At 42.1% G+C, this 18,651-nt stretch overlaps 1 protein-coding gene across 5 annotated transcripts in view; it reads left to right on the top strand.

The window, feature by feature from the left end:
* The window catches only part of RPS6KC1 (ribosomal protein S6 kinase C1), an 89,170-nt gene that overhangs the window by 29,401 nt on the left and 41,118 nt on the right, over positions 1-18,651 (top strand). For all 5 annotated transcript variants that reach the window (XM_034060893.1, XM_034060895.1, XM_034060892.1 and 2 more), the window contains one exon: positions 11,672-11,790. In XM_034060893.1, the coding sequence (XP_033916784.1) occupies positions 11,672-11,790 (119 nt within the window). The remainder of the gene's footprint in view (positions 1-11,671; positions 11,791-18,651) is intronic.

Raw genomic sequence — 18,651 nt, 5'->3', positions numbered from 1 at the left:
TCTGTTAAGCTTCTGATGACTTTGCAGGTCTCTGTGCTGATGGCACTAATGCTGGATGAGGCAGGTGTTGCCTATGCAAAGAGATGTCCCCCTGACTTGGTTTTCAGCTGTGTGTGCATGCTCTCAGAAGTGTGGTGCTGTTAATTATACTGTGCAAGGTGGACATGTTTTCTCTTATCGTCCCTTGCACAGTTTTAGTACTAAATCTTTAAATGTCCTATTCATACTCCTGCCAAAAGGGCTAATACACATGTCACTTGGGGAATGAACACCGTCTGTGCTCTGAGAGGCTGGGCATCTGCTCTTTATACATCTTCAGCCTGTTTCTGCTCTGTACATGCATTTAATATTAAACATGCTTGTCAGTAAGAAGGAGCACGAATTCTTGGGCTGGCACTAGAGCCCTTGAACTGCCATTGAACTACCTGTACCTGCATGTTCAGCTTGTACCAGAGCTCCTTCACATGTGGTGGGAGGGAATAGCTGCCATCATTGCCTTTTTTCGGAGTATGTCCTAATCCTGCTGCCCCTCTTGTGTTTTGTGGGTATTGCTGCATGCAGGAATTCCAAGGTTTTGGAAGGCAGGTCTCCAAGGTTGCGTATGATGGTTTTAAACAGTTCTCCAGGAGCTGAAACCTTCAGGAATTCATTTTTTCTGCCTTTTGAAGCATCTAAGTACACTAAATGGTAGAAAACTTTGGCTTATAATTATAGCTGTTCCTTTGTTTTGTTTGCATGTCAGAGTACTTTGAGGTCAATGCATTGGTTCAGGCCTTGTGATGGAAAAAAAATGCACTGATTGGTAGCAAGCCACCAACTTGTAGGGTGGAAGTTAACTGTGTTTTATGTGAAGTAGTGCTTTCCCTGGCTTTCCCTCAGCACCCTCACAGGGAAGAGCTTCTGCCTTAGATCTAACCTGAACTTGCCCTGTTTCAGTTTAAACTCATTGCCCTTTGTCCTGTTGCTATAGTACCTGATGAAGAGTCCCTTTGCAGTATGGTCAGTCTAATTCCTGTAGAAAAATATGTATGTGTTCCATGAGGTTTAGAAAGCAAACATGTTTATTGCTGGTCTGTTACATACAAGGCTCCATATGACACATTAACATCTGAAGGGAGATGATCCATTTACTCAGAGATGTGGGGTGTTTTTCATCTGCGTAGCAGATGTGACTGCACACAATGAGTGTTTATTTGTTTTAGGGGGCTGGTTTGCTGGGGAGCATGGACCTTGTTGCATGAAGTATGTGATGCCTCTTAAGTCACAGCACCCACAGGCCGATTCCAGGTATCTGCATTTTGCTTTAGGTATTGACAACTTGTAGATAAGTGGCTGATGTCTTTGAAAGCAGGCTGTGAATGTCAGTTTTGCACTGCACCATGCTATTTTAATGTTTATCCAGTAAACAGAGCTGGAACAAAAATTACACAAATTACTGGAACCTTGCTGAAATGACTTTGCCTTTTAACCCAGAAATGCATATACAATGAAATGCTGGGAATACTTTGGATGACTAGATGATATTTTTGGATATACTGAAAACAAACCAACTTGTGTCTAATTACTGGGATTATGATGGGCTATGATTTGAACTTGTGATGGAGCCAGGGATGCAAACAGGAGCACGCTTGACAGAATGCCAAGAAGACAGTACTTTGTGAAAAGGCGATCAGCCATGGATGTTCCATGAGGGCTTCCAGAGTGAAAAGCACCTTTGCTTGTTTGTGGATTGGCACTTAACTACCACAACTTCTGTTCCAACACAGGAGCTCTTTTAGATTTCTTTCACTTGATGATTCCTCAGAGTAGTTTCTCTTTGAGAGCAGCTCTTGAGGAAACAACAGACCTGTTTGCTAAGATGCATTGGATGTCTGCAGGGAGACCCTTAAAGCTGTGCTGGGTCCCACAGGGAAAGGTTAATGACAGGGTGACTGATGGAACCGTAAGTCTCCCCTGCCTGATCTCAGACCTGTGTTCCTATGGTGTATCATCGCTCACCTTATTTGCTGTTACAGCTTTACACTTATTCTGGGACTGGAACCAGTCAAGACAAACTTCCTGCCCTGGTTCCTTGCAAAGGAGCTGAAAACTGTTTCCTGCTATTGGATTGTAAGGGTGCTATAGAACTGTTTGGGTCGGGCTTTCCAAGCCAGCATGCAAGTGCTCCCTGATTCTGAGTGCTTCATATAACCTTGAAATCACAGCTGCTGTTTTGGAAGGTCCGATGGTTGTGAGAGGACTTCTCTGTTGGCAAGCAGCTTGATTAAGAAGGGATGTTGGAAATGCTATGATTTGCTTTATAAAGTCATCTAATCCTCCTGTGCTGCCAGTGGTACTGAAACCCATGCTATTATGGGCTACGAGCTGTTAATAATTGAAATATGTTGGTTTCTATGCCCATTGTAGCCCATACAAACCTTCAGACCAGGTTAGTGCTATATGATCCATCACTGTGCAGTAGATGCTGGATGGGTCACTCTGGGTGATGTCTTTACATATTCAGAAAGCATGCCGAGGGGAGCATGGCACTGCACCAACATTGCTTCTGCCACATCTTTCTTATCTGGGCCACTCATGATGCTGGCGACCTCAGCCTCAGCTCCAAGATGCCATTCAGATTTAGAGTTCATTGTGGCAAAGCAGTAAAATATAGCAAGTGCCTGTAAAGTGTGGTGAATTTAATGTGTAAATACAGCCAGATTCAGCTATGTAAGGGCATGCTTAGGGCACAGCTCAAGACTTCTCTGCACCAAGAGGCTGATAAAGGTCTGGGGTTTCATAGCTGCAGCCCTGTTCACAGCCTTATGATACATGTAAAGGGTAATATCAGCAATACCGATAAGCCAACCTGTAGCTCATGATAGAGATGGCTCTGAATGCAGATGCTTAGCATGTGGCTGTTAAAGAATGAATAAATATGTGACCAAGGGGCTTTAAAAATCAGTTCTTTCTTCCCTCTTCTGGGGGACACAGCTAGCTGCATTGGCTTGAGCTTGCTCTGACCTTTCCAAGACTTCCAAGTCTGTCCTCATAGCAGCTCCTTGCCAGGTTGCTGCTTGTGCCCAGCCTCTTTGACAGACATCTCATCCTCCCTGCACAGCCTTTTATCTCAGCTGCTGTTAGCCAGCATTTAGCTGCAGCTAAGTGCATTCATCTTGTTTTTGACTGTTGCTATGTGGGGTTTCTGCCACCCATCAGAGGACCTAGTAGGGTTGCCACACTTCTTCCAGCATATGGTATAGACAGAACAGACCTAGGTTACAGTGCCACTTAGGTGACAAAACTGAAGTCTGTGGCTGCAGAATTAAATACTTTGGGCAGTGTAGGTGAATTGAGGTAAATTATGAGCTGGAATAGAAAAATGGCATAGATATGTTTAAGGGCGTGATGCTGTGTGATAATCAGTGCTCTGATTTCTACACTACCACCCCCTGCCTGCAAGCAGGTTATGCATATACAGCTTCTCTCTTTTTCTGTCTTCTTTCTCTTTTCCCTTCCATTATCTTAAAATAGCCTTTCCAGCTTCCAAGCTGTGTGGAAGGACTAGCATAGGTTTGGTATCTATAATGTCTGCTGCTTGCCCTTCTGTTTTAGGGAATTTAGGGGTTGCTTATGGGAAGATACAATTTCCCATAGTACTGTATAGAATCATACATGAATTGTGTTTAATACATAGATATGAGTACTATTAGACTGTCAGGATTGATGAATCTTATAATTGTGGGCTTTTTTCATGTGTCTTTTGTCTTTAATTCTTCTTCAAACTGCAGTAACTTGTTCTTACTTGAAGGGGTTGGTGTCTGTGTGTCTGGGTTGCCTCTGCTCTGAAAACAGGAGGGTTTGTGGTTGCTGGGTCTGGATTTGGCCTTTTTGTTAGGAAGGAAGAGTGCACAGGACTTGCAAAATATTTTCCTCTCTTCTGTGGTGGTGGTGGTGCCCTCTGTAACTTCTTTCCTTGCTCTGACTGTCAGTTCTCTCCTCCTGATGCAGAACCTGCTGCTGCTTTCATGTTTAGTGTCCTCATCGATGTTGGGATGCCACTGCTTGTCCTTCTGTCTCACAGTGTCCATCGTTTTCCCTTATGTAGTTATATAACAAAGTGTTCAAGGGTATTTCTCACAGGGTGAGATCTTTGGTGAAACACCTTTGCAGTTGAGGACTACATGTTCAGCAGGTGGATGGGAAGTTTTTCTCCCTTGTGGTGTGACCATTCATTTTAGCTTTTTCCAGATAATTCCACACGTGTGAAAATCCACCACAACCTTGTGGGTGTAACATGACTTGCTCTAGAAATAGATGTTCATTGATCAGTGCTGCTGGAAAGTTGATATTATCTAAGTGTCTTTAGCCTGGAGAAGAGAAGCCGTGTGGAGACCTCAGAGCAGCTTCCAGTGTCTGAAGGGGGCTACAGGGATGCTGGAGAGGGACTCTTCATCAGGGACTGCAGCCATAGGACAAGGGGTGATGGTTTCAAAGTGAAACAGGGCAAGTTCAGGTTAGATCTAAGGCAGAAGCTGTTCCCTGTGAGGGTGCTGGGGCACTGGCACAGGGTGCCCAGAGAAATGGTAAATGCTCCATCCCTGTCAGTGTTGAAGGCAAGGCTGGATAGGGCTTGGAGCAACCTGGTCTAGTGTGAGGTGTCCCTGCCCATGGTAGGGGGATGGAACTGGATGGTCTTCAGGTCCTTTCCAACCCAAACCATTCTGTTAGTCTATGGTTTTTTGATATTGAGTGTTACTGACTCCTTTATTGATCACTCACATTTCACCCACACCATTCTTCGGTGCAATCTTAGCTTTGGCAAACACACCAAGATCTTTTCTCCAGAGAAGAGTTTACCTAGAACTTTACACCACTGGTGTGTAACTTTGGGTTTTCTACAGGATGCAAATTGGTACCTTCCCAGGAAGTGTAGATCTGTAAGTGTGTGGCTCAACCTCCAGTGATGTATAGAATATAGATATAATAGTTATAAGCACACAGAAATATGGAAGAAGACTTCTTGGGTGTTCACTCACTGTCATTCATTTGTGCTTCAGCATGAGAGGATTTTTCTTCCTGGTTGCTAGAGTACAGTGCTGTATTTTCAAACAGTAAGAAGGAATGGTTCTGATAAATGTGGTGCATCTTAAAAAGATGTGACTCCTTCAAAATGTAAGAGAAAAAGAGGGAAAGAGGGAGGGAGGAAAAAAGATCCCTTCACATTGTTTTACCATTGTGAGCTTAACCTTGGTGTTAGTTTTTAATAATTACATATTTTTCAGCTGCAGAATTTGGCCACCACCTCAAAGGAACTCATCATTAATATAATATATAGCATACTGGAGGTGAAGAACTAGCAGGCTTATTTCCCAATCCCAAACTGCCACCTGCTGCTAAAATCTAGAGCATCTTCCCTTGATGCTGAAGTGCCCATTTGCCCCAGCACCTGCCACATCTCACTTAAGTAAGTGTTTAAAATCCAAGGTTACCCTGGGAAAGTTGGTGGAGACTCGTTCCAAAATCAGCAGCTCTTCCTGCCATAAATTCAGGGGTTATAAAAGTGTGTCCAAAGTGGTCACAAACCTGTGCTGGATGATGAGCCGCATTGTCACTTACGGGGTGCCTGAGCTTTTGTTTGGCTAATATGGACAAAGGAGTCTGCTTCACATGATGTAAGAAGTGTTTGCCCTAAGAAGAACAGAGGTCCTCTTGAACCAATTAGGCAAAAATAACAGCTGGGCTACCCACTAATAAGGAAGGTGCTGCTAAACCTCTTTTCATTGTGAGAAGAAATAAATCTTTTAAGGCTTACTCCCTTGCATTTTTATAGAGAGCAAGGCTTTGAAAAATCCAGCAATCCAGCTGGGTGATACGTGCAGGAAGACTGTGAAGAAGATAAAGAAACTTTTAAAAATAAAAAATGGTATTATAGCTGTTAGATTTGACAATTATAAACGTTTCATTGAAGATTTCGGTATTTAGAGAAAAGTTTGACTGTTTAAATTGTTAAGAACATGGAGTTTGGGGTTAGCACAACAGGCAGTCTCCCACAAGTTCCTTGTAGCCTGTTCTGCACGAGGACATTCCTTCCTGAAGCATATCTCTTCTAATATCTTCTTTAAATAAAGGCAGCCCACATATATTTTTAGTAAGTCTAAGAGAAAAGCAGGAAGATTTGGAGCATGAAGGTTACAGAGGATTGGGACAGTTAATGCTAACTTTTTAGCCTCATCTTCCCTGTGGGAAGATCCACATCCTGGTGATGGAGGGAGTTAGATAAGGAGTGCACTAATGTTCTCCTGGCAGATTGGCTCTTCCTGAGGCTCTGATACCCAGTGAGGAATGACTTGGATGTGATGAGAAACAAAGGAATGAATATCTAGAATTCCTGGGTGGGTGCTATATACTGGGATTTATTGAATGGGGGATGCTTTGTGTGTTAGTGGCAAATGGAGACCAGAGCTGTCTTTGTTACCACCCAGTAAGATACATCTCTTCTATGTGACTTCATCCTGGACCTGTGGAGGAAGATAGTTAGGACCAGAGCAAGCTTGAGTTTGACAGCAGTCCTCAGATGTTTTGTGTTAGCAGAGCCCCAGGTTAATTGGGGGAGAAGGACAGATTTTATTCTATGGTCCTTACTGCCCAGATTTTGTTTGAGTTTATTGGTTATGGCCCTCTTTCAATAGTTTTTTGCTGTGAATATCTGAACATAAGTAATTTTCCTATAGGATAGCATTACAGAAGATTTGATGCCTCAATAAACACTTAACTGAGCTGAACACTTCAGCACTGAGTAAGCTAATCTCTCAAAGATATGTGCTCCTCTGAGATGCTCTGAGGTGGGAGCAGAAGCCCCCTCTGATGCTTCTCTGCAGTTCTCCTTCAAATCAGTGGATGATGGAGAACAAGTCACAGATGAACTCCTTGGCACAATCATTCTGATATTTGTGGTTTTCCTCTATCAAAGCCTCAAGACCATTTGAATGTTGTTAGGAGTGTCTGGTTTTGTACATACATTGTAGCTGAGCCATCCTTAGAAATGAAATTTAAAGAACAAATTTTAGGTTGTTGGCTGCTGTCCTGATGTCCTGGCTACTGTTACTTTGGTCAGCGGGTGGCCTGGTCAGCCTTTCCAAAGCCAACTTTCATTTAAAGATACTTCTATTACTTTGAAATAAGCAAAAACCTTTGGACAATGAGGGAGCAGCCTGCTTGTGCTTGTGTAGATGAAGGATGCTCTGTGTGACAAAGTAGCTGTAGAGGTTTTTTTATACTCTGTTTGCAGTTATAGTAAACAGAGCATCTAAAATAACCACTTGCACGTTGCAACAAACACATCATCATTTGCTTAAAAAGAGTTATAATTACAGTTGACGAAGCATGGACACCATAAAAAATGCATTAGTTTGGCTTGACACATTAATTACCTGTTTTTGCAGATGTTTTTATATATTGTTGTGTGAACAGTTTACAAAATAATTACAGGAAAGTCATATGGAAAATAAACTAAGTGGGTGGTTTCTCGCCTTCATATTTTCATTCATGTGAAGCTGTGTGAGGCACAGCTGCTTCCTAGCAAATGCAGAGGGAGAGAGACAGGGAATCTTAAGGGGGTTTTATGCTAAGGTCTCTATGATCAGCCTCGCTACACTTTCATATCTTGCTTTAGCAGCGTAGTTTTTAAACGTGTAAAATGACATTGCTGATTTAATCCCAGTGATCAGGAGAGGGGAGAAGCTTTGATCCTGATCAGATGAAACGTAAATCTTGTAGTATCTGAGCAAAGAAATGAAAAATCAATATTATTCTAAGCAGGATGATCTTTTATGAGTCGTTGTAAAGATTCATCAAAGGCTTTGACATAGTTTAAACATTTCCTGTTTGCTGCCATTTAAAGAAAAATGCCTTTCAAGTTTAAATTGTAATTAGAGATACCTCTTTAGATTGTCGTGGGCTAACCACAGAATAGAAAGAGGAGCTCAATATGCTCACGCAATGCTTAAATCAAAAGTCCTTAACTAGGAATAAATGAGTTGATTCTTCTAAGTACACATTTTGTGTAACTAAAAACATTATCCTGGAGCAAAATGTAATATAGCATTAAAAAAAGGCATAAAGTCTGTGTCAGAGCATTAACATCTGTCAAATAGAAGGATTTGTTCTAGTGCTGCGTTTCACTGATTTATTTGAAGCGAAGAGTTCCGTGACCTGAAATTTGGCATAAATGCTAAAGATTATTTTTAGTTTAATGGGCCTTTATTATTACTCATCCCTCTGTGTTTAAGGCTTTTTAAGTAACATTTATGTTCGAAATCATATCCTGTATCACAGATTTTTGTGAGATATTGGCTGCTTAAATGGGAATTTGTATTGGAATGTAGCTTTTTACATTTTCTTGGTCAAACTAACACAAAGAATAGGAAGCAAAAATCTTCCTTCCATAAATCCAGTTCTCCAACACCCACCAGTTAAAGCATTCAGAGACTGAACCGTCAATGATCTTTTTATCAGCAAGAACTTGCTGATAAATGTTGCTTTGTGAATCCATACCCTCTTTTATGGCTGAAGATGTTAACAAGTGAACAGTTTGCAAATGTTAGTTAACAAATGAGGAGGGAAAAGTAGAAGGGAAGCTGAGGTGGATGTGGAAGTAGGGAGAATAAAGACAGCTCTAAGGGGGCATCTTGGCTTGTTTGCATTAATCACTGTAAAATTACTGAAGCATTGAAAAAGAGCAATAAACATCCAAACTAAATACACATAACTAACAATTAAGCAGTAAGCTTGACTTTTATGACAGCCTTAGACACTAACCTAGCAGTTTTCTACCAGTCTGCTTGAAGGAAATGCTGGCTCAATAGTTTATTGTTGTTGTGCAGGTGACTTGGTTTCCTTGAGCAGCTGCTGCTTCGTGTGCCTAAGAGAACGTGGGTGACCACCAGTGGGTTGGCACAAGGGAGTTTTATGGTGCTGCAGGATTAAGTGAAGAGATGAAAGCAAGAGTGTTAGTCATGGTTTAAGAAATTGCAATGCTTATGAAACACTGTGTGTTTCTTGTCTTCTGATCAAGCGACATCCACGTTCAAACAATGGAGTGTTGTTGAGTTGTTTTCTCCTAGATGGGAATAAAACTGGTAGTCTTATCTAGGGGAGTTTCACCTGGAGAGTCCTACCAAGTGGAGACTGCTATTAGAGGTGCTAGACCTGGTACAAAGTCCCCTCTCTCTTTAGAATGAGAGAAATTATTGAGAAATACCCATAATAATGTATGCTGCAAGTGCACTGAATTTATGGCTGTCCAGCTGTTTTCCCCAAACCAAAGGTTTTTGCATGATGTCTCTGTCCAAGGAAGTGACAACCAGTTTTCCCTCCTGCTGTGAGGTGGGTAATAAGATTTACAATAGGTCACTTACTGGAAGAGATTGTAAGTCTCTTCTATTAATTCTTGGTGGAGTCTGTGTGATGATTCTGTGTGTTTAGGTAATTCATAGTCACAGTATGAAAGGGAGGGGGAGTCTTTACAGGGTCAAAATGACTGGTAGTAGATGGTGACAACATAAAGTGAAAAAGAGCCTTTGCCTTCTTCATAGTCTGAGTCTAAGGACTGTATAAAGCAAGAGCAATGATTCATTTTCACTTGCATGGGGCAGGGGGAAAATAGCAGCTCCTAGAGCCTACAGCAGAACAACTGTGCTGAACTTTGTGAAGAGACCTTGCACTTAGTTTTTCATTGTTCTTTGCCATCTAGCAAATGGAACAACCAGACAACCTGTTCCTTCTCCTTTATTAAGCAGCTGGTGTTAGAACTAGCCAGATCTGGCTGATCAGAGCTGTGGCTCCTGCCCTGAGTTGCTGGAGCGATGTGGCTGCAGCTTATTCCTAACCCTTTGGGTCCTACCAGTAGTGAAGCTGAATGCAAATCTGTAAGACAGGCTTGCCTGTGCACATATATACTCTGTATGGCCATGGCTGACCACACATTGACACAGGCAGAAGCATCTTGCCTTTGAAGACACATTCATAACCACGGGCTGCATGAATGACCAACTTCTTTCGACCTGTTGCTGGTCAAGGAAAGATCCTCTGTTCAGGTCTCTCTGGTGGCTAGGCCAGAGCTCCATGGCCCAGCTCTCAGACAGTTTTCTCTGACTTACTTGCTTACCTAGCTTGAATTTTGTTGGTGTATCTTATGCACAAAGAATAATAAGCACACAATAGTGTGGAACAGAGTTTCATAAGGTAAGACAGTGGTGCTCAGGTATGGGGATCAGTCAGACAGGCAATCAGCAGCCTGCTTATACACAACCCATGAAATTCTCACCTCTGCTTTCCCATGCTCATGCTCCACCTTGACCCTCTCCTTTTCCTTACCTTTAATCCTTCTCTTAAACATCTCACAAAGCCTTACACATTGCCACAATCCCCCCATCCCCCCAGACCTTCCACAATAACTTTTGCATGCAAACATTTACACAGTAAGGTCTCCCTCAGACATCCCATAATAAATTTGCTCTTTTTTTATGGGACTCATTCTTGATAGCTTACAATAGTCCTGTTTTTTTCCTTATCAGTTACCAAGTTTCTGGTTGAACTTCTTCAAGGTTACACTCAGAGGTTCCTTTCATGGCCCATTGATCAGTATCTTATGAGTTCTGGTCTTTGTTATTGTCTCTGTTATCTGCTCTTGGTTAGGGTTTGTCTATTTGTGTGCTTAATTTATTACCTCTCCTGTTCCTTGCCTTGGCTTTCATGTTGAGTATCTGTTAGGCAGATATCCTTGCAGTTCCTTGCCCTGTTAGAGCATTGGTTTGTGAGAGGTGATGGCTTGTTGGTGCAGAAGCCCATCATGGCCAAGGCTGTGTTTCTGAAGTCTTGGATGGCCTCAGGGCTGGAAGAGGTTGTCAGGGTCACATGAAGTCTCTGCTATCATTCAGCCTTCTTCTGGGCCAGTTGTCTGACTATTTTTCAGCATAGTAATGTCAATTCCCTGTTACAACAGTTGTGACTCACAGTCTTATCTTTGCTTGGCGGTTGACTGTTCTGTTGTCATCACAAATTGAGTCTATTATAATATACTGCTCATGGTAAACTCTAAGTTTTGGAGTGAAGATGGAGTTTGTGCAGGATCAAGGGGTTCTCTCTTCTTGCAAGAGGCTGGTAGAGTGGACATACCACAGTGGTGGTTCAGCCACCTGGGAAGTGAAGTAGTTGGTGTAAGTGCTTCTTCCTGTGCTGTCGCAGGCCAACAGGCAAAGAGCTAGCATTGGAAAGCTGTGAGCAAGATTTCTAGATGTCTCTCACGTTGTCTTATGCCTATTAACAGCAGTTCTGTCTTTCCTTTGTATTTAAGAAAGCCTGTATTAGAAACAAGAGGAAAAAAAACCAGTTTCTTTATTGTTTTCTTGCAAATGTCTTATGTCTTCTCTAATTGAGGTTTTTTGGAGTATGGTGTTCGGATCAGAGGTCTCATTTCTTATGTTACCATAGTGCGTATACACAGAAAACTAAGACTCTGTTTACCTTGGTCTATAGCAAGATTTAAACTGTTAGTTCTGTAGAACTCTGATATCATAAGAAAACCTGTCTGTAGGTTTGATTAGGCATAACCCAAAGCAAACCAAAAAGGTAGAATCAAAGCAGTCGTGTGCTTTGATTACTTAGTGCCTCTCTCTTTTCCCCCATTGAGGTGAGTCAAGTCCAACTCGTCGGGAAGCAGTGAAAAGGAAGACTGCAGAATACCTTATGCGTGCTGAACAGATTTCCAGCTTCTGCCATAAACCCTCGGAAGATTCATCTGTTTCTATGGTAGGCTTCAGTTTCTTTTCCTTCTGACCAGAATTTCATTAATGAAATTGTCCTGTCATTTAGCAAAACAAATATGAGCTTGAGGTTCACAAACTGCCTAGGATTTCTCTTTCAGGGCACCTGAGGAGTGTTTTGATGTTATTCTGTTGTCATTCTTCTCTGATTCTTCTGATTTGCATTTCATAGCCTTGAATGCTTCATTTTAATACAGGACAGGTTTTTTGCATGCTTTCCTCTACTCACAGCTTATGTAATGTAAATGATGTAAGCATGTGATGATGTAAACTCTCTTAATCATGCTAAAGAATTTAAAGCAAAAATCTATGCTAGAACATCACATTGCTTTTGACTTTCCCTGGCTATTGCTCAGTTCTATAGGGAGCAAGAAGGCTGTTGGCTTCTTTAGCCTAGCGTCTAACAGTGTATGTCAGAACTGAGTCAAGCACACGGCAAGGGGAGATGAAATGAATTTCCCTCAAAATAAGTACTTAATTGAACAAAGCTTCTTCTAGGTCCCTTCAAATGTATCTCTTGGATATCCCGAAGTGATCAACTGCTCCTTGCTTTTTGAGGAGGTCCTGTAGTAATTCCTACCTTCTTAAGCAGAAACACCTTATCTGTACTTGTGCAAAAGACAAACAAAACTTGTTCCAAGATACCCTCAATAAATTTCTACTTTGCCCTTCCCCAAACAGTTCCTTTGGGACTTATCTGTTCTTAACTTTAGACTTTTACTGCAGTCATGCTAACCAGTGTGTGCTTGTCAGTGACCGCCCTATTGTAGTAAATATAAAAGTCACCAATTCCCTGTCTCTCTACGTTTATATCAAGTTGAGGACAAAAGGGGCACAAGATTATTACTTCTTATTTTGCACAGATCTAAAAATGCTTTAAGGAGACCACTGCTGCAGAAATGGGAAGCCTTCTAAAACCCAGCTCCCTAATAAGTAAATGAAAAAAGCAAAAGGCAGTGATTTTGAAGGGTAGCTTTTTAATGTTGCGAGCCCACAAGTACAGTTTTGAGGATGTTCCAAATGGGATATATTTTGTGACATTTGGAGTCTTGCTGCTGCTATGAAGTGTACTTTGAACAATTTAGTGTTTTGGACTGATACGAACTCCTACTAGGTAGTCTTTCTTTGGGTCAAACACCCCTGAAAATGGGGAAGGATCTGTATTGAATGGAAACCTCAGTGTGTTTGGAAACTGCAGAACAAGATAAAAAAAGTGAACAACCTATTTTTGCCTTTTTATAAGTTTAAAAGTGAATTGTGGTTGGGAAGGAGGAAGAAATAGGTTGTATTTTTGTATGTGAACTTGAGAGGTAAAGTATTTCCTCTTTTATGCTGGACAGAATAAGGCACATGCCTTCTTTGCAGACCCAAAGGAAAGCAGGACTAATCGAGATAAGACAAGGAAAAAAAAGGTGATGAGAATACAAAACCTTTCTCCTTCTGTGTTAAACCTCAAAACTGACAAGTTAGGGCAAACCTGACTTGGCACAAACAAAATGGTGCACCTAGCTTATTCTTTTCACAAAACCCCACCATGTTCCCACATTTGGCTTTTCTCTCCTAAGTCTGTTTGTGTATTTTAATATCCTTTTCTTGCTCTTCATAATGCATACATTTGACTTTTATTGTAGAACTTTGGAATTTGCTGGCATCAAGGGCAGATGGTGCTTCTGGGTCATGATAGTGGTGGTGAGGAACAGCTTGTTTTCAAGTTGATAGCTGAAAGTGCATTGGGGAAAGGACTCTACCCCCAAAGTTGTTGTAAGGGTGGTGGTAGGAACCACTAAGGATTGGCATGCTCTGTGCTTTGGTTTAGTGTCTTGAGGCAAGTGGGGAGTGTGACTCTTCTGCATGCTGGTTCCTGAGCAGACCTGAATTCTTGCATCTTACTGCTCCAGATAGTTTAGATTGGAGTTTGCATGAGTTATTCCACCCCTTTGCAGACAGGGATAAGTGAGCTGAAATGATCTGCATCTATATATAGCATGTCCTCCTCCTAAAGGAATCAAGTCTATAGTGTACAGGTGTGTATACCTCTTTTCACTGTCACTTCACACCAGCTTGATGTTTCTCTGACAGCCATTTACATACCATTGGTCATGCTGGGGCAAGGCTTGTCTGTTGCCAGCTCCTGTGGCACTGCTGTAGGTCCTGTTGACTGATGCCATCTCTTCAAATGCTAGTGCTTGGGCAGGATATGTGTGCCAATGTTTTAAATAACACTGTACAATACCTTCTTTGCCCACATGGATCTGTAACGAGGTCTCTCATCAATGTTTCTGGAGACATACTGAAGTCTCTGAGAAGAGCCACTGCATGCAGAGGATGCCTGTCCTAGAAGCAGGGCCAAGTCAGCACAGTTTGAACCATACAACTGAAATTGGTTTGTGAGAGAATGAAGGACAAATCCTGTTCTTTAGCAGTACCTGTGGCAGTATTGCACTGGCAGAGCGTGGTTTTGTTATGGGAAGCGTGGTTCAGTGCAGGGAACATCATGGGCTGTGGGGATGCTGCGACTTTGCACCTTGGAGGAGGAGGTCTGACTTGCAAGCAATGTGTTCTTGTTCATGACCTGATGTTACAAGGCAGAAGTGCTTTGTCAACCATGCCTCGTGTACATAGCTGTGTGCTTCCTATTGTGCCCTTCCAAGGAGCAATCACAGTGTTCAGCATCAGAACTAGGCTTACCTGTTCTTCTAGACATGACATTTTACTCCTTTCTCATGCACCAGAATGAGAGATGCCTGGCAAGGGAGGAGGTAAGCTCAGAAATGCAGGTTCAGTTATCATCCTGCACCCTTCAGTCTCTCACATATCCCAAAGTCTTGGGCTACCAGTTGGGTGCTGAGCCATGTGCAGCAGTCTCGAAAGTCTGTTCCTGCTGAATGCACCCCAAGCCACCCATCTGCCATCTGAACACCACATGAAGGTAAAGCATGGTGGATTTTCTCTAGGGGCCTGGGGCAGAAGGAAGCAAGCCATCCCCCCCCCCCCCCCCCCCCCCAGCTTGAAATGCCAGGCCCTTTGCTTTGAAAAGCAGATTTCCCTAGAGGCAAAGGCCTGGCATTTCAGAGCTGAGAAGCAAAGATTTTCTTTGATGCCATGGAAACCATACAAAGAACAATAGTAGTTTGTTACTTGCCTTCCCTCAACAAAAGCCAACAGTGTAGTCCTCAAGGATAGCATCCTTAGTAACCAGCCTGCTGCTGGCAAGTCTGAGTGCTGAAGAGAGGAGCACAAGAGGAGGTGTTTGAAGAACTCTTGGCACTGTTGAAAAGAGGTTATGGGCAGAGGGCTTACGGATGGATAGAGGATTTCTTAAGGCTGAAGAGAAACATGGGATGTTGATGCAACTATGACTGACCATGAACTGGGAATTCACTTGACAGGGTCTTGTAAGCATTGAGAAAAGCCTTGCTGTGACCCATAGGAGATGTGGAGGCAGCTTCTGGAGGTTGTAAACAGGCATGTAGGCCTCCTGGAGAAACAAGCTGCAGCAAATGCTGTCCTCCTCTTCCTCCTTTGGCACAGCACGGCAGCCTCAAGGGCTTTCTCAACAACAAGCATTCAAGGATGCTGTGTAGCAGCAGTAACAGGCCATTTTGCAGACACTGAAGGTGTATTTTCTCCTCTGCCCCTTTAGTAGCAGCTCTGGGGAGCCACCTCCATGCCTGAGTGTGAGCTACAGCACAGCCTTTGCATCTCACTGGATTGACAGCTGGAAAGCTGCAGTCTCACAAAGCTGTCAACTGCAAGGCCCAGCACGGCTGCATGTACAAGCTTTGGGTCTGTTTTGACTCTGGTATTTTTATAATGCACGGGTTTTTTTCACTCTTTGAAATTATTTATAATGCTACTTATGCCAAGCTTTTTATATTGAGAATTGGTTCTTTGTGCACCATTTTATATATATATATATATATATATATATATATATATATATATATATTATATATATTTTATATATATATAAAGGCCTGGTCATGCTACAGTTACTGAAGTCATCAGACACAGGTCTCTGAATGGTGAGGGGAGATCACATTTTGGTGTGTAGCTCTGCACTGGTGTTTGTGAAAGTGCCCTTTTTGTATCCTGAGCTTCTGTGGTAGCTGCTGTCAAAGGTGGCACCATCAGCAGTAGCATCATTTTCTATCAAATGGTGCTTGTGTCACTGAGCTAGGGATAGTGCTCTTGCCTTCAATGTGTTTAACATCAGGGGCTTTTCCTCTTGCTTGGCTCATGGTGTACTTCTCTTTCTCCTCCTGCTCTTACAACTGCTGGCGGTGATGCCACAGCTGAGACAGGAGCTATTGCTGTGTTTCATTGTGTAGCTTGCAAAACTAGAGCCTTCCAAAGGCAAGTGGAGGCCACAAGCTGCTCAGTCTTTGCAAAGGCCAGTATCCTAATCAGCATCATCCCTTTCTACTTGAAATCAGCACACACTAGCCAAAAGGTGGTGATAGGAAAGGAACTGGTGATGCCAGTCTCAAGTCGGGCAACTCCAGCTGTGCTGCTCACAACGTAGTCTGGAAATGGTTTCAAAACACAGAGGGTTTAGGCACAAGAGATAAGATGCTGGGGTACCTGAGCAGCATGCTGAGCATTTGGATAAGCTGCTGATGGCCAACGGCCAGCAAAGGTGGCCTGCCACTTTCTTTAGAATATAAATGCCTTATTTTTAAAGGCAAAGGAAGCTTTTGACTTTGTTACTCCTTCCTGTACTATTTGATTCTGTTCCTCTATTTTTGATGAGAGAGCTAGTTTTATTTTATTACTGATGGCTGGATGCTGAGCTTGGATTTTCACTCTATTCAGAGGAGCAGGAGGCTTCATAGAGTACTTAACTGCTATAGTTCTGGGAATTGGGTATTTAGAGTGTGCTTGCTTCATGACAGAATATGATGCCTCCCCAGCACTGGCCTCTGCTATTAGACTTTGCAACAGTGAAACCAAAATACTGTAAAGAGCAAAAAGTAACCTGAAACTGATAAAAATGGAGAAGCCACTGGGAGCTGTGGATGCGACTGTAAAGTGTTTTAAGGTAAGGAGTGTCTGTATAGTGCAGTGTGTGTACACAGTATTGCTGATTGTGCCACCATTGGTGATGTTCTAGAGGAGGGCCCAAAAGTACATACTGGGTTTTGCTGGGGGCTCTTCAGATATTATGGGTGAAGAAATCTGATTCTGTAGCATTATTAGACTAGTTAATTAGTTAGCTTAATAGTTAACTGTTAGTTAACTTCTATAGAAATATAGGGACTGCATTCCTGGTTGAAATATGCATAAGAGAAAACTTTAAAAGCTTGATTATTGAGGAATGGTTCTAAAAGATAACATGCATACAGAAGTGGAAATATTGTATAGCAGTCAGGAGGAGTTGGAAATGTCGCTTTCATTAAGTATATTCCTTGGAATGCTTTTGAAATCTTGTCATGGATAAGCTCTGTGTTAGCACAACTTCTTGTTTCAAAGCAAATATCTCATTATTACAGAATTGCACACACTCGAAATACAATCCAACACAAGAACTCCCTCGACCTTCCAGCAGCTTACTAGGATGTGGAGCCTAGAGTAGGCTTGGAGGAAGAAGTACAGTTAGAGGCTTTATTTTCTTCTTCATACCAAAACCTTTATCTATGTAGAATCTGGGTGGTTTTGTCATAACTGCTGCTGGTAGTCTTGCTTGGCAGTGTTTATGTGACAAACCAAACAAATTGAGATACATAATAATCTCTTTTAAACATTGAGCCCAATAGGTGAACACAAAAGCACACTTTCCTCCATGCTTTTTGAACATGTGTTCATGACCTTTTCTTTGGATTTGTGGCCAATGCTTAAATAAATGTTGATTTGGGGGAAGAATTTGGAAGGAGAAAAGGTGGCTGACTGGCAACATGAAGCAGAAGCAGTTTTGGGGTGGGATTTGAAGAGGTGCTCTGGCCTTTGGAGATAGCACAGTAAGGATGCTAGAGGAGAAACACTTGTGGGGAAGCAAAGGGAATTGTCCTAGTTCAGGATCTTCAGTTTTTCTGAGAGTTTCTGATCATATGGAAAAATTTCTTGCTCTTTGATACTCAAACATTCCATCCACAGCATAATTGCTTACCAGCAAGTTTCCTTTGTGATGTATTTGTTAAATATTACTTCAGGATGCTGACAAATTAAACAGCTTTTACTTCTTAGAAGCCTTTCCCCTTCCTTTACCTTTGTGCAACAGCAGTGTACTGGGAAGGCCAGGTTATGTTTAAAAGGAGTTTGGTATTCAACAACTCTGCTAATGAATTTACCTTATATCTGAGGAAGAGACCCAGGTCTGTGGTTCTGGTAGAAGCTGCATGTTGGGTGGTTAGAGAAAGATCTAATGAATTCTCCTGAAAGTGTTTGTTAATGTACCAGAGGTATATGTGATGCTTAAGGGGCTAATCTCTTTCTCAGGAGACTTCCAGTTGCAATGTTGTTCCTCCCTCTGACATGCAAGCTTTGAGTTTGCCCTGAGTAGCCACAAAACACAGCACAGACAAGAATCTCTGCATGTGAACTGCTTGAATAGTTAGCTCCTGCCAATTCTCTTGCTATGGTGTTAATTTCTAGATGAACGATACATGGCTAGATCCTTTTTCTAGGCCATTTGAGGATTTGTTTCTGTTGTGCACCTTGTTATTAAAAGGATTCCATAAAGCTCGCCAGAGAGCATGAGACCCCTGTTTTAATTCTGTATTTTATGTTCTTCAGGCTTAAAAAGCCTCTAATTTGCTTTCCCTTCAGTGATCTCTGAATTATTTTGTATCCAGATTACCTGTAAGGCTTTGATTGATTATTGTGATGGGTAAGAACTGAGTAATCAATT

The sequence above is a fragment of the Melopsittacus undulatus genome, chromosome 3, assembly GCF_012275295.1.
Source record: "Melopsittacus undulatus isolate bMelUnd1 chromosome 3, bMelUnd1.mat.Z, whole genome shotgun sequence".
Lineage (NCBI taxonomy): Eukaryota > Metazoa > Chordata > Aves > Psittaciformes > Psittaculidae > Melopsittacus > Melopsittacus undulatus.
The sequence above is the reverse complement of the archived record's forward strand: the minus strand, read 5'-3'. Positions and strand labels throughout refer to the sequence as shown.